The sequence below is a fragment of the Trematomus bernacchii genome, unplaced genomic scaffold (assembly GCF_902827165.1).
Source record: "Trematomus bernacchii unplaced genomic scaffold, fTreBer1.1, whole genome shotgun sequence".
NCBI lineage: Eukaryota > Metazoa > Chordata > Actinopteri > Perciformes > Nototheniidae > Trematomus > Trematomus bernacchii.
Window position 1 is genome coordinate 14,139,093 of NW_022987714.1, and position 15,559 is coordinate 14,154,651.

The window sequence follows — 15,559 nt, forward strand, 5'->3', positions numbered from 1 at the left end:
GATCTCTATTAAATTAAGAAAGGAATTGAAAACACCGGAATCAAAAGTTATAACAATTATCTGAGTTTACTGGTAGGAAATAGAACAATTATACAAGTTATACAGAGTACTCCGGACTTTTAGATTCGTGATGCGATGCGGCTAAAATGTATCGGGATCAAACCACCCATCGAACGAGAAGAGAGTGCCTTCTGTCAATGATGCGATGCGGACACAGTTCAACGGAGTCAACCACTCACCAAACCCAAAAGCATTTTTACACTCAAAATCATCAGTATTTCTATCCATTTTTGGGGCGGAGATGGGTCATCTCTTCCTTCCCACTTTACTCCCAAGCCAATTAGAGAACCCCTGGGGAGGAACTGTTTAAACTGACCACCTCCTCCAAGTGTCCTGACTGGCTGGATTCGCTTCTGGCCGAGGTCAATCAGAGTTTCGAACAGAGTGAGACCCCAAACCACACTAGGTCAAAAGTCAATGTTTATCTTTACCTTATCTTACCCTGCATTCCTTCCCAGGGGTTCTTTTCACCTAAACCATTCTCCCACAGACATTTAAACTTTTCCTCACCTATTTTACGATGTCTTTTAACGACTTAGTGACCGCATCTGGCTCTTAGTGGTGATAAGGATCAATGTTGGTGTGTGAAACACAGAATCTCTAAGTCAGTGAATTTAAAAGTGAGAATAACATTCTTTTTCTAAGTGATTATCAAAACCCGTTTGTGATTACATAAAACAGTTCAAACAATATATGTTTACTTCAATACAGTGTAGAATCATATCTTCTTACTTCAGCACACACTAACCCCATCCAGAAAATGAATTGTAGCATCAGCAGCCAATATGAAATGCAGTCTGCTTGAGTGTTAGAGTTTAAAGACAGTATATAACTTCAAACCTACAGATATATGAATTATAGTCATAACAAAAATTGAAGATTCACATTTTTCTAAGTTATTTGAGTATTGATCTATTAGAAATGTAATAGATTCCTTATCATAACTGAGACCACCATATTTTCTTATACAATGGGACTTAAGCTTATCTCTCTGCCCTCCCTTGGTTCTTGACATAAATGTCAATCAAAAGTTTTGTTTTTGCTTTATTTTTTGAATGAACTCCTTTATCATGGAATGTATTGTCACCCAACGCGTTGTGTTTGTGGTTTCCTTTGTGTGGAGAAACTGCCATGCTTCCTGTGCCCTTTAGGTTAAACAAAAACGGGTCTTTCCTTCCTTCCTGTCCCACACTTAATCCATCCAGCTTGCCTAACCACCTCCCCTGTGTGTACAAATGTAACATGTGGTCCTGGGATGCTGTACTGAATGTGTCACACTCAGAACAAAAAGAGAAATAAGGTTAGAGGATTGAGTGCTGTTGGTGAAACATGCTCATTTTCATTGCTCCCAAGGTATCAGAGCTACTGTAAGAGGTATCAACAAAGCAGTTTTTCTGGCCTCAAACTATTTTTCAGTCATGGATACTTTAGGGTTCGGTTCAAAAACAAAAAATCGACTCCAGGAGAAACCATAGGCACGGCGGAAAAGTCATATCTGAGGACGTGAGGTTGAAACCACAGGAATTACTCTGTAAGTTTCATTGTTCAAGGTTGTTTCTGTGTGTGTGCGAGCTCTGTGCAATACCCCTGCATGCTGATGAGATGATGGCGCCAGACTGATTGCTAAACCTGACATATGCATATCAGTGCACAAAATAACACACAAAAATATAAACGGTAAACAAAACCTAAAAAAGGCCAAAAGAGACAGAAAGAGATTAGTGGTAAGGGGGGACAAAATGAGAAGCAGACGAGTGTCAGCTTCATGATGGATGAGGGTGGCTTGTCAGGGAGGAGCTCAATTACAAAACCAAACAGAGAACACACATGGCTTCACTCATTCTCAGACCATTTCCTGTATATGAATTCACACAGCAACTTTATTTACCTACAAATTGTGTACAAAGATCTGTTGTGATTGATTGTATGACATTTGATAATTAATTTACATTTTCATCCAACTTGTGTGCATGTTTTAGTTGTCGAGAACTGCCCCTCTGATTAAAATCACACACATCACAGCCCTCTCCACCAGTCTTCAGCAAAACACTTGGAAGGTGTGAAATTGATTGGTCATACATAAATCGATAACAAACAGGAATTCCTTCCTTTAGTTAGATAATACTTTTACAGCACATATATTGGTATTTGTATGTTATCTATTCTACACGTCCAGCAAATGTGGTCGCAATTGAAGAAAAACGTTCAATAGTTATGATAGTTTTGTAATATAAGCCCTGCCTACAGCAATTCAGCTCCCTTTGAGGACCATAGGAAAACTGTATGGAAAATCAACAATCCCAAAGGTTTGTTTTGTGCCTCTGTCCACAGATGCTCTGCAGGTTTGGCAATGATTCCTTTAATGTGAAGAAAGAGTAGCTGAAAAACTCATTTGGACTCACATTGGTCTGGACCAAGAGAATCCAGTAAAGAAGGGATTTGCTAAGACTGTTGCATCACATTTAAAACAGCACTCCCTTGTGTCCCCAGCAATACAACTTTCAACGGTAAAATAGATCAGATTCTCGAGATATGTGAAGGACACACATGCAGTACAGAAAGATGTGTTGCTTTATAGTTTGTTACTGAGCGTGGCTCTTTAATGGTACATGAGGTAATTCCCCAACTTTCATTTCCTATTTCTTATATCTTCGGTCTCTCTGTCCCAAAATAGAGTTGTCCTAGTGAAGTGTTTCCCAACCGGGGATACGGGGACCCCCAGGGGTACTCGAGGGGAAGCAGGGGGTCCGTAGCAAGATTATGGATTGCAATTTACTTCCACACAAATAAACTTTTTTGAATCAATTATCATAAGCCTGGTGTCCGGTAGTTCAACGTCTGCTAGAAACAGTTCCTGCTGGGATGGTGTTGATTGTAACACCACTAGTTTAAGTTCACGCTGCACCGGCGCTCATAGCAATTAGCTAACATTAGCTGCTTAGTGGCGGTAAGAATGGATGCATGGTTAGGCTGGGCCAAACGTACAGGTACTATTACCGTCGCTGCGGAACATACATCTGATTTTCCACGGCAGCCAAAGTGTTTTTTTAAGCAGTGAAGTCCTGGCAAATAGTTATTTTAATTTAATAATTATATTGTATTTCACCTGTGAAGTGCTTAAGCTTCACACCTTGAAATGTTAAATTGTATCTACTGTATACTATGATAAAACAGATATTTTTACTAAGCATATTCATATCAGTGGCGTAACTATCGACGGTGCAGCCGGTGCAACGCACCTGGGCCCAGAGCCGGCCAGGGGCCCATGCAAAAAAAATATATTAAAAAAAATATATATATATATCTTTTTTTTGGGGGGGGCCCCAATGGCATTGACCGGTTCACGCAGTCTTCAAAGTAACCAAGCAACCTTAATTAATTTGTAATTTGTCTGTCCAATGACCTTGCTCCCTTTCATGTCATGTGATACCTTGCGTGATGAGCGAACCGTTTAATCAACCTGTACTGTACTGTAGCTAGCAGCAGCAAATTTGGCAGCATCATAAAAAATTGAATAGCTTGCATTTATAATGTACAGCAAACCAAAGCACAAGAGCGGTGCTCAAAAGAGAAAGGACAAGAGAGAACAAGGAGATGTAACGGCTAAACTGACGAAATTAGACAGTTTTTTTTGTCATACATCGTCCTCCAAATCTCGATTAATTCTGTAAAGGGATTGTGTGATTAGTTCGCTGTGCCGTTGTCAGGCTGTGGTGGTCTGAGGCCAGCGCAGGCTGTTGTTGATAGCCTACATGTGGCGCTTCTGAGTGGTTGTGTGTGTCTGTGTGTGTGTGAGTGCATCAGCGTGCGCTTATGTTTGGGGCGATGGGGGGGGGTGGCCCAAAACAATATTTGCACCGGGGCCAATCACAACCTTGTCACGCCACTGATCCATATCATCACATTGGGACAATGCATATTGTCGGAACGGCATGTTTTCCATTTATTCTTTTGATGCACATGATAACATGTAATCTCAGCCTCTATCCCCCAAAATTAAAAAGCTCTTTCAGTTGACAGAGATGAAAAGCCCTCTCAGATCATTTCTTATCTGACACCTCTGTTGCCCTGTAATTTAGTCATCAACTTTAAGCTTCCAGGATTCTCCTCTGTCACATGCATATCACCATCAAGTCTGTGTGTGTGTGTGTATGCGCACTGTGTGGTGTTATGTTTCCCTCTGAACGGAAGCCGTGCCACCGGTGCGTGACTTGTCAGTGACATCATCAAAGCCAGTCCACTAATTGGTTCCCTCTGCTACTGCTGCTCGACAGTCTGTATATGTGTGTGTGTGTGTGTGTGGTGTGTGTGTGTGTGTGTGTGTGTGTGTGTGTGTGTGTGTGTGTGTGTGTGTGTGTGTGTGTGTGTGTGTGTGTGTGTGTGTGTGTGTGTGTGTGTGTGTGTGTGTGTGTGTGTGTGTGTGTGTGTGTGTGTGTGTGTGCAGTTGTGTTTTACTTTGTGTACATTGTGTGAATGTCCAGTAAGCTTGTTTAATTTCAATCAGTATAAGTCAACTTTCTTCGTAGCCTCACAGACCTATGGAGTCTCTCTGTTAAAAGACATGAATGCACCTCAAAACCTCTTCCCTGTACACACACACACAAACACACACAGTACCGTTGCCATCTCCTCCCACAGGGTTTCATATTCCCTGCTCCAGGCTTTAGATTAATGACCACACCCACTCCCATAATGCACTGCCGCACAGGCACAGACAAGGTCCTCTTTTTATATGCTCTTAGTGTGGGATCATGTCTTTGTTACAGAATCTCTGTCTAAGTGCATTTACGCATACATGGTAAACAACAAATAGATAGAAAACTGTGTAGGGAGAGGTCAGTCTGGTGTGAAAACCAGCATGTGGGTGTTACTCCATTTCTCTATTCTTAGACCTTCTCTTCCAGTAAGTGTCTGCTAAGCTGGACCTGGGGAATGCACTACTCACCTGGACTTTAACATTTGTGCGTGTCTCTGAAAGCTGCAATTTTTAAGATTTGGCTTGGAATTCAGTTAAACATTCACAACACGAATTAACGACCAACAGAATGTAAAAAGGTTACAGTGTTGATATTAAAGCCATTTACGTATTGTGTTGCAAAGATAATCACTGAAATAAGCATGCTAAGAAGCTAGCTCTGTCTCTCCTGTCTAGAAATACCACTTGTTCCTTAAGAGCCGATAATAAGTCACTAGCCAGGTTTACATCCAAATCTATAATATTTTTGACCACATTTTGATTAAATCGTCAAAAGAAAATGTGGGAAAATGCTTGTTTCCATCTATTACAGATATGCGATTAAAAGCGTTTTGTGGTTACAGGTAGAGAGATTAAGAGAATATGTATTGTATCTTCCGCAGAGCAGAAGCTTTGTTGGATGTTTACATGCTTCCTGTCTGTAACCCCAAATAAACTACACATCTGGTTCCATTGCATTTTTTCGCTTTTACATTTTATGAATAGTAGATACACCAACTTTTACACCTCATTCAAGTGTTAATGTTCTTTTTGAGATAAACGTTTTTAGAATATTTTCTTTTCTGCGGCAATTGCAAATATGCATAACAAGGGGTGGATAGATGAACATGCCCAGTCTGCCCTTAGTGTTTTATTGCCAATATGGTCTTGGTCTTAAACTAAGCTAATCACGGTTTAATGTACATTTTAGTTTAACGCCTGTCTATTTGAAGTGGAATAATGTGATCTTTGCTCAACACTCTCCTCCTTATGTTCCACGCTCTCTGTTTTTGTAACTCAATCTGCAGCCTGTGTATACATTTGCATGATATTTTCCATGCCCATGAAAGACATAGGAACAAACAGTGGTTTTTGGCCCCTCTGTGTGCACAGAGATGACTTTGCATAGCATTGATGCACATTATGTGTCTACAGGCAGTTAGAGATTTTGCGTGGGCCAGGGCCAACTCACAATGGAAATACAAACTGCCAGTGAACCAGTGAACAATTACTTTGCAATAGAAAACATATGACTTGACAAGAGTCTTCAGTATTTCAATTCTAAACATAGAACAACTGACAGAACTGAAGAATAAGATTTGAGTCATGAGTCGTTGCAACGAGTTTACTATAGCAAAATTGGTTCAGAGAGAGGACAATGAATAAAACAAAAACAAAACAGGCTTCTTGATTTCTAGAGACCAACCCAAAGTCATATGTTGTTCCTTTCACATCTGGCTAATACTCCTTGGAAATAAAACATATTTGACAGTCGCTTTGATAAGTGTTGTGATGTGTGTGCTGCACAAGATATTGTTCTTTATTGTTGTAGTAATATTAACTTAGTCAATCAGAGCCAATGTAGGGAAAGAAAATAAATTACATATCCGGAAAAGGAGGGTTATATTCTAAAAGAAATTATGTTTACATGAATAATCTTTAAAGATTAAAGCTGGGGATGGTTGGCAACATATTTGTTATGTAATTTGTCAAAATGTTAACCTTCATATGGTAATTCAAGTGGTCTTCGAGAAAGTAAGGATTATCCGACAGTCTTAAGTAAAAATGTTCTGCACTGGTAACAATAGTTTAAACATCAAAGTAACACAAAAAAGGGGGCCTTATCTGGTGGAAGCACAACAAAAAGGCCGAAGGAGAAGGACTGTAATCTCTAATTCTGACAGAAATACAGCCCGCACTAACGTGTACGCAGGGTTGGGAGGGTTACTTTGTAAATGTAATCAGTTACTGATTACTGAATACATGGCTCTGAAAGTAATCCGAATACAGTTACAGTTATGTGTCTTAAAAAAGTAACGTATTCAGATTACTTTTGGATTACTTTCTTTTTCCATCACAGATGGGTATGTTTTGGTGAACAGGAGACACAAAAAGCAAAAGGAAACTGAACGTGTTTTTAATGTTTTAATGGCTTATCAAGAGCACAACTGAAACATAACATCTGAAACGATGTAACAACATAATACACTTTTTGGGGATGCAGCTTGGGATGTGAGGAGTTAGGGACACGGCTTAGAACGGGCGTGTCGCCTTCTGTCCGCCAACACTGGCGTCAGCGAGGTTGGCGAGGCTGAGTTAACCCTCCCGCTGCCTCCTGGTGCTGCAGAGATTTCATGAAGTGAAGGAGGTTTTCCTGTGGTGTCGATATCGCGCCACGATTTAAACGCAGACTTTTGTTCCTCCATGTTTCGTTGTTATTGTTTCACTGAGCGGACCCGCACATTTTTTCAAACGCTCCCTTTTTTGTTCCATCTGCAAAAATAGGTTTTGTGCGCTGTGATGATTCGGCTGTACCTTTAGTAATGAATATTAAATATTGTGAGGAAATCTTTCCACCAATAATTCCAATAAGTAATCCAAAATGTATTCACTTCAGGTTTACGAAAGTAACTGTAATCAGATTACTCGTTTTTCAAATGTAACGCGAGCTGAATACAGTTACTTGATTTTTGTATTTTGATTACGTAACGCCGTTACGTACGTGTGGCATTTCCTGTTTACTGGTGTTAACTGTGGTTTCATGAGGTTGATCCAATCGTGTGGTTTTCCAATAAATGTGTGACTTAAATCTCAGGGGATTTCAGAGTTTCTGGCACAACATAACTTTATAATCTTATAGAATACTCATGTTTGCGTTTTCGTAAATGTATAATTGTTGGTGGGGAAATGTGCCCCTTTAATCTCAGAGATAATGTCTTTCATACATTTATGCATTACTATTCATGTTTCTTTGAAATTGAAAAAACATCTAAAAACGGCCCTCAATTGGCTTTTAATTTAATAACATAAAGTTACAATGTTTTGTTTTTTTTTAAATCAAATAAGCAATTTGTATTTTAGCAGTACACAGTAAGCAGCAGAACAGTATTCAACATTATCCCTTATCAGGTGTCAGGTGTGTTTTGCAGCCTCTATAACTACAGGGTGGGAAGCAGAACCAGAGAGAGTGACTGAAGTGGAGAGTCCCGTACTATTGTGTGTGTGTGTGTGTGTGTGTGTGTGTGTGTGTGTGTGTGTGTGTGTGTGTGTGTGTGTGTGTGTGTGTGTGTGTGTGTGTGTGTGTGTGTGTGTGTGTGTGTGTGTGTGTGTGTGGGCGTGTGTGTGTGTGGGCGTGTGCGTGTGCGTGTGCGTGTGTGTGTGTGTGAGTGAGTGAGAGAGAGAGAGAGAGAGAGAGTGTGTGAGTGTGTGTTTGTGTGTGTTTCAGACAATAGGTCAGTAGACGTTAGTAGGCTGTATTCAGTGTGGGATTAAAAACAGAAGGCCAGTCACATGCTTGATCTCCACCGGCTGCTCTCACACCTGGCTCAATTATACACACACATACACTTATTACAGCTACACCTTCCTCTTTCTGTCTCTTTCCTTCCCTTTCTCTCTTTTGCTAGTAATTGTCAATTCCTCTTTATAATAATTGCTCTATAATTTTTCCTCAAAAGAAAGTTACCAAAACCACACTGGAGGATTTCATCCCTGTCACACGGCCCTAGCATGATTAATAATAATACGCCTCATATGCATTTGTTACATATTATAATTAGAATAATAATTAGAATACTACCAACAAATATACAATAATAATAATTAAAAAATAAAATAATAATAATAATGGTAAATGATTTAATATTATTTATTATTAGTTAATATTATGATTATTATTATTATATGTATCCAATTCATATGAGACTCAATTTGTGTTCATCGGAGCCAAATGATTGTGCCACAAGCATTGTAAAAATAGATCTATTTTTTTTTAATTTGATTTATGTTTGCTCACAAATTATTGTCTGTGCGATGTTTAAAATAGAAACAATGGCACTATATGTATTTTTTTTATATTATATTGATAATTTGTCAATGTTGTGCAGCCCTACCAGAAAGAGTTGTTTCTTATATGGTAATGCTATTACAATACTTGAGTTAGGTTTTGTTTGCGAGGAATCTAAAAACATCATTTTCATGCTTCTTGATAATCTGCCCATCTTTACTTCTCCGTTGATGTTGGTGGTCATTTCATCTCACCTTCATGTCCTACATTTTTTATAACTGCAGGAAATGAAAACATGGCGTCGTTGTTGGAGTTGTATTCAGTGGAGGGATTATGTCTTTGTTGTTGGCTGTGAAAGAGAAGCTGTGAGTTAATGTGTTTTTTTTAATTGATTGAATGCCTTTCTGGAGACAAGAGAAGAGGATGGTGATATTATTGATCTGATAAGACACATGGAAGGATAGTGAGGAAGAAAGAAAGAAAAAGTAGAGAGCCTGAGTTGCCTGTGCTGGCTGCTGACTCAGACGCACACAGCTGTTTATTGTGTGAATAACACACACATACACACAGATTTTCACTAGAGCTCATTCTTATTCTAAATGTGCAAACACACTCGCACACTCGCACACACACACACACACTCGCACACACACACACACACACACACACACACCCACACACACACACACACACACACACACACACACACACATATATATAGACATAATGGTGTTGGGGGTGTGGATTAAAAGAGCTGGTAATACATCGTGCTGTTTATTTGAATGTGTTTATCAGTGTGTGACTGTGTGCGCTTGCATGTGTGTGTGGGAGAGACAGACTGCCACAACTCACGAGGCTGAAAACACAGTTGCCCATTGTGGGCCACCTCGTGGGCATTGCTGTGTGTGTGTGTGTGTGTGTGTGTGTGTGTGTGTGTGGGTGTGTGTGTGTGTGCATCAGAAAGTGTGTTGGTAGTCAGTGCGTGACGCAGATGTAGCGGGATGTGTTGGCATACTGTGTCTCATTCAGCCTGATGCCAACCATCTAGTCAGCAAAATTGCCCACTGCTACACACACACACACACACACACACACACACACACACACACACACACACACACACACACACACACACACACACACACACACACACACACACACACACACACACACACACACACACACACACACACACACACACATATAGATACACAGTAGGAAGTACTTACAGTAACTTGGAGAAGTCTAGATCATTCAACTGCAGGGCAGTGTGCACACAGAAATTGAAATGTTCAAACAGAAGTCGCAAGAGGATGGAGAAGTGAATGCCAAACAAGATTCATATGACATAGTGTCAGTAGTGCATGGACATAGGTATGGGATGCTTTCACTGAATCAATGTTGAAGTGTTACGTCAGCCCTACAAAAGTATGCTCTTGAGTGAACGTAGATTCTGTTGTAAGAACCTCTAACCTAATAATATATCCGAAAATACATCAGTCACTTGTAAAAATGGTCTATGTGGCTGTTAAGAATATGTTTCTTCTTATAAACAATTGGTTTATGAGGCCCGTTTGTGCTCAGAATTCACAGGAAAAGAAATAGTCTGCATTGAATCACGAGACTGCAGCAACACTGATTGCAGAAGGAAGTCTTTGCTCAACCAAAAAGAAAGATGACATTATGTTGTGTATTTGGAACTTCATCCTTTGACTCTACACTACACTACAAATGACTTGAGGTCAATGATGTTAAACAATAAAGTCCTTCAGCCTTAGTTTGAACACTAAAATCACCTACATTTAAGTTTTGATCTTTTGCAATATGCTCATCACGTCATGTTGACTGCAGAATACTGCCAACGGAAATGTGATCTAAATGTTCAGGTTCACACTCACAGGACTGGATGATGTAAGAGCCCAGTGCATGCATGTCTGTAAGAACAGGTACACAAATAATGGTAAAACCGTTATTAAGTGTTTCAGGCTATCACCTTGAACTTCCAGAGCAGCTTCTGTGCTCTTTCTCATGGATTCCACAAATCCTATCTGGAGGTAAGAACATGTGCATCCAAAATGTATTCCCTCATAAGGGTTTGATGATGGTGTTGAGAGCACTGACTAACACTTGGATCAAACATTCCTCAGATTTGGGTTGAGAACCTATGACGGTGAAAGGCTATGTCATGTAATTTACTTTAAACTATTAAGTGACCTCTTGTTTTTGACTATAAGTGGGTCCTTATTGTGTTTTTAGAGTATGCACATGCACAGAGAGAGGACACACCAGAATCCTTGGATCCTAATCATGGATTTGATGGATGGATTTAAAGTACAAAAATAACAGCTACTCAAATGAGGAAGGAAATGAATTTGGCAGATGTGTTAGAGCTCATGGAAACACATGATGCATTCTAGTGAGCAACACTGAATCTAAAGAAGAACACAGGGCAACAAATGTGAAATTTACATTTACAATTATCAGAAGAAAGTTTAACCGTTCATTATAACATTGTATAGGATTATCAAATGTTTTTATGTTCACATTTATCTGCAAAAGGTTAGAATTGTAATCTGCATTTTAGACAAAGCTGACATGATACATTAACAGGGCAGTTTATATTATTGTCCAGATGTTCTTAACTTTAATTTAGAAATCTTCTCAACAGAATTACTACAGGTAAATACAAATCAGTAGAACAACACACGTTTCTGACACCTAGAGCTTTACAAAACTTGCTCTTGGTTTTAAACAGTCTCATTTCCACTGAATTTCATTCTCTATCTTTCTTATTCACAGTGTGCTGCAGTGTGTGAGAGTTCTTCTGTCTTCGCGTGAGTGTGTATGTGTTGGTAAATGGATGTGGGGGTTTGACATGGTTCTCTCTCAGAGGAAGTCTGTGGTTGGGCCGTTTCTACATATTTTCCCCACACACACACACACACACACACACACACACACACACACACACACACACACACACACACACACACACACACACACACACACACTTTGCCTGTCAAGCCAAATGGAGTTTCCTTTAAAAGCAACATGCAGCCCCACAGATGTAGAAGCCATCTTTCCCTCACACACACACACACACACACACACACACACACACACACACACACACACACACACACACACACACATTCACTCGAATAAACACAAAATACCCACAGTCTCTTGGAGTGCGGTCTCCTCTGGAACCCCGGTGCAGTGTGGGTACTGTAGCTGCGGTAAAAGAAGTCCCTATGCAAGGCTGTCCAAAAATAGCCTGAATCAAAATGTAGGAACATGAAGTTTGCCCAGTATTACACAGAAAATTCCATTTAACTGGGTTTATCCCCTTTTTGAGGGTAGGGTTTCATTTTTTAAATGAATTCCTAAATATTTATTTACTCAGTTAAAAATACCATCTATAACTTTCTACCCTGGGAAAAATAGACTGAGTGTGTTTCCTTGCCTCTCACTGTGTGTTGTCTCTTCCCCATGGAAATCAGTGTATCGTGGGAAAGAGGAAGAAAAGTAAGGAATTTAAGACAGCAACTGTATCACACTTAAGCAAGGTTTGAATAATATTTTAGGTTGAGAGACACGTTTATACAGCTCTTTTTGAAAGGCTAATCAAAGCATTGCTTCGGTAAATCTGTTTCCTTTTTTTGCTCACAAACATAAGCGTCGTTTTGATGATGCTTATGTTTCTGGCAACTCGTCTTTTAGCTCTGCTTTGGTCTCAACCAACTTTTGCCAGATACATGTCTAGCTTGTAAGCTGCTAAATGCTCATTACTAATGATTACTTAAATAGCTAGTTAACTAACTCTGTGTTGTGACTTTATTTTTCATTAGAATTGTTTCTATTAGTTTAGTAATCTACACTGCAGTAGCTCAAATGTACTAAGAGAAATGGTTCTGTGATCATATGTATACATTTCCTCATCTCATGAACATACACAGATTCGGCCACACTTACATATGTTCTCGTTACTGCTCTTCTGGAATAGAGCCATAGCCATGTTATATAATCAGGAGTGGAGAAAGAGACTAAGTCTGTGCCTCCTCTGTCTGTCTGACACTGTTGATGGGCTAACTGTGCTGCACATGAATAACAGAAATGGGTAACACTTTTTATCACTGCTCATTGTCCAACTGTTCTGCTCTCCCTCTCACAGAGAGGCAAAACATAAACTCACAAGGTCTGACAAAACGGAGGAAATGATCTGTTGGGAGCCTGCTGAAATGTTGTTTTGCACTTTGTTTGGATATATCAGGTTGAACTGAAGTCACATGAACATCAAAACAACATCACATTTATTTCCAGGAAACAAATTAAGTTATTACCAAGGATTAGATACCACAAAGTCGTATTTCAGCTGGCAGTCTGTGAAAAAGTCATAGACGGCAATGGCCATTAAAAATAAAATACACACACACACACACACACACACACACACACACACACACACACACACACACACACACACACACTCAAATACAATAGGATAAAGATGTTTATTAGGCACATGATATTTATTTTTGATCACTTTTTGTGTATTTAGTCCAATAAAAAATGCCTATTAGCCCAAAACACTGGACTGACATCCTGCAGCAGCAAGCACAATGACATACATTGTACACATGTATAGTTGCACTCCCTTACGAAAACACACTTACCTCCATGGGTTGTGCACATGGGCACATTATGTACATGCATGTCAAAGTGTGCGTGTCTGTGAGTGATTTAGAAGTCTAACACTCAATTGTACTGGAGAGGTGTTGACGTAGTTGGTGGTTTTTCCTTTTTCACAGCACTAATAGCGAGGTTGCGATGACTTCCATCCCGGGAGCAAAGAGCTTTTTAAGATTCTTCAAAAACAGCTGTCAGTTTTGGATTCAAAACTTGCCATTTTCATTTTAACCTGTTATTTTTATTGGAAAGGTATTGCTTGCCAAATTAAATCTTATATAGTTCTGGACAGCATCAGATCTATGTCTTTTGGTACATTCTAGATTTTTCCAATTCTACGTGTCACTTTTTGCCATATTAACACCTTATAAATAACAAAAACTGGACACATTTTAAATCAAAGCAGGTCAGTGCTGCAGTGATGTTGCACAAATAATAAAAAATATTTGCTTTTGGCATTAATCTCTCCCTCTCTCTCACTCTCTCTCCATCCAGGTCTATTTAAAGGCTCCCATGATTTTGAACGGGGTGTGTGTGACCTGGAGAGGCTGGATTGACCTACAGAGACTGGATGGGATGGGATACCTGGAACTGGATGAAGAGAGGGCGCAGGTAACACAGCACACGCATGCAGACTGATTTATGTCTTTTGGTGTGAACAACCCATTCTAATTCTCAACTCGTCACATACAAACACTTGGTCAGTACTCCTTGGGTTCACATTTTAATATAATGAGTAGCCCTATGTGTCTAACCAGCAGTGGTTATTGTTCTGTATTGAAACAAAATAACTAGGTTAGGTAAAGGATAAGATTGTGGTTTGGGTAAAAAAATAAAATAAGTCAAGTAACATCTTTGAAATAACTCCCTCCTAAACAAACTTTATCACTACGTCAGGTTTTCTATGCATCTCATTATAACATTAAAAGGTGCCTTCATAATCGGGATCAGACTTCAAGGGGTGTGACAAAATGTTGCTACTTGACGCCCTGGGAATGAGACCAAGATGGTGTGCATGAATAGAAAAACCACATCTTCCCCTGTCTCATCTCACTCTTTATCTGTATATGTGTATTTGTGTTTGTTTGTTTGTGTGTGTGTGTGCCTGCAGCAAGAGGACGCTTTGGCCCAGGCAGCCTTTGAAGAGGCTCGACGCAGAACCAGAGACTTTGAAGACAGAGACCGATCACACAGAGAGGATCTTGAGGTGAGAGGTCCTGTAATGGCGATGTTTAAAGGGAAATTATGCTTAATCTCAAAAAGAAGCTGACTGTTGCTTGATAGTTTAGCCCCAATCGCGTCTGCTTCTGCTTGAGACCTGTCTTAGCCTCGCAAAGCCGGCCTAATCATCAGATACATATCTGAGTCTGGATAACATGCCATGTGAACTATGAGTTTTACCTCTTTACTGTGTTTTACAGATAAACATTATAATGACTTTTCCCCCGTCTGACTCAACCACTTATTTAAGATGAACTTAACTCAAAATTGAAACACATTGTTTCACTTAAACACAGCATCACTGTTGGGTGTGCATCTTGGAGTACACCCAGTGATGATTTATTGTCTCATGCCTGATTACACTTCTGCACCACTGGAGGACATCAAGTACAAGCATTTCAGCTGTTATTAAAAGAATACTTCACCCACAAAATGGCCATCACTTACAAATGATCCTGTGCTACCTTCAATTCTTAAAGAAAACTGTGTTGTTCTCACATGCTTTCTCACAGTAAACAAAGAATCAAAGAAACTGAGAACATTGTTGATGAACTGAGGTAAATGGGGGCTGGATTTAACAATGACCTGATGAATGAGACTTGGATTCAATTACACGACTGCAGATGTTTTTAATGTATTTGTCTGTTATTAAACGCCGCCCCTGTTTTCTTCAATTCATCGAGAACCTTCTCGTTTTTTAAAAATGTTCATTCACCGTGGAGGCATGCGTGGTAAAAGATAAATTTTTTCTTCAAGAATTCAATATAGCATGAAATAAGTAATTAATATACAAAGGCCAATTTTGTGAATTAAGAATTTCTTTCTAAAGCAAGAACTGTTAATACAAA

The 15,559-nt window shown here is 39.5% G+C and overlaps 1 protein-coding gene across 4 annotated transcripts in view; it reads left to right on the top strand.

Moving 5' to 3' along the window:
• Positions 1 to 15,559, top strand: part of LOC117491628 (core-binding factor subunit beta-like) — a 37,089-nt gene that overhangs the window by 9,782 nt on the left and 11,748 nt on the right. For all 4 annotated transcript variants that reach the window (XM_034141701.1, XM_034141702.1, XM_034141703.1 and 1 more), the window contains exons 4-5: positions 13,986 to 14,102; positions 14,602 to 14,697. In XM_034141701.1, coding sequence (XP_033997592.1) covers positions 13,986 to 14,102; positions 14,602 to 14,697 — 213 coding nt within the window. The remainder of the gene's footprint in view (positions 1 to 13,985; positions 14,103 to 14,601; positions 14,698 to 15,559) is intronic.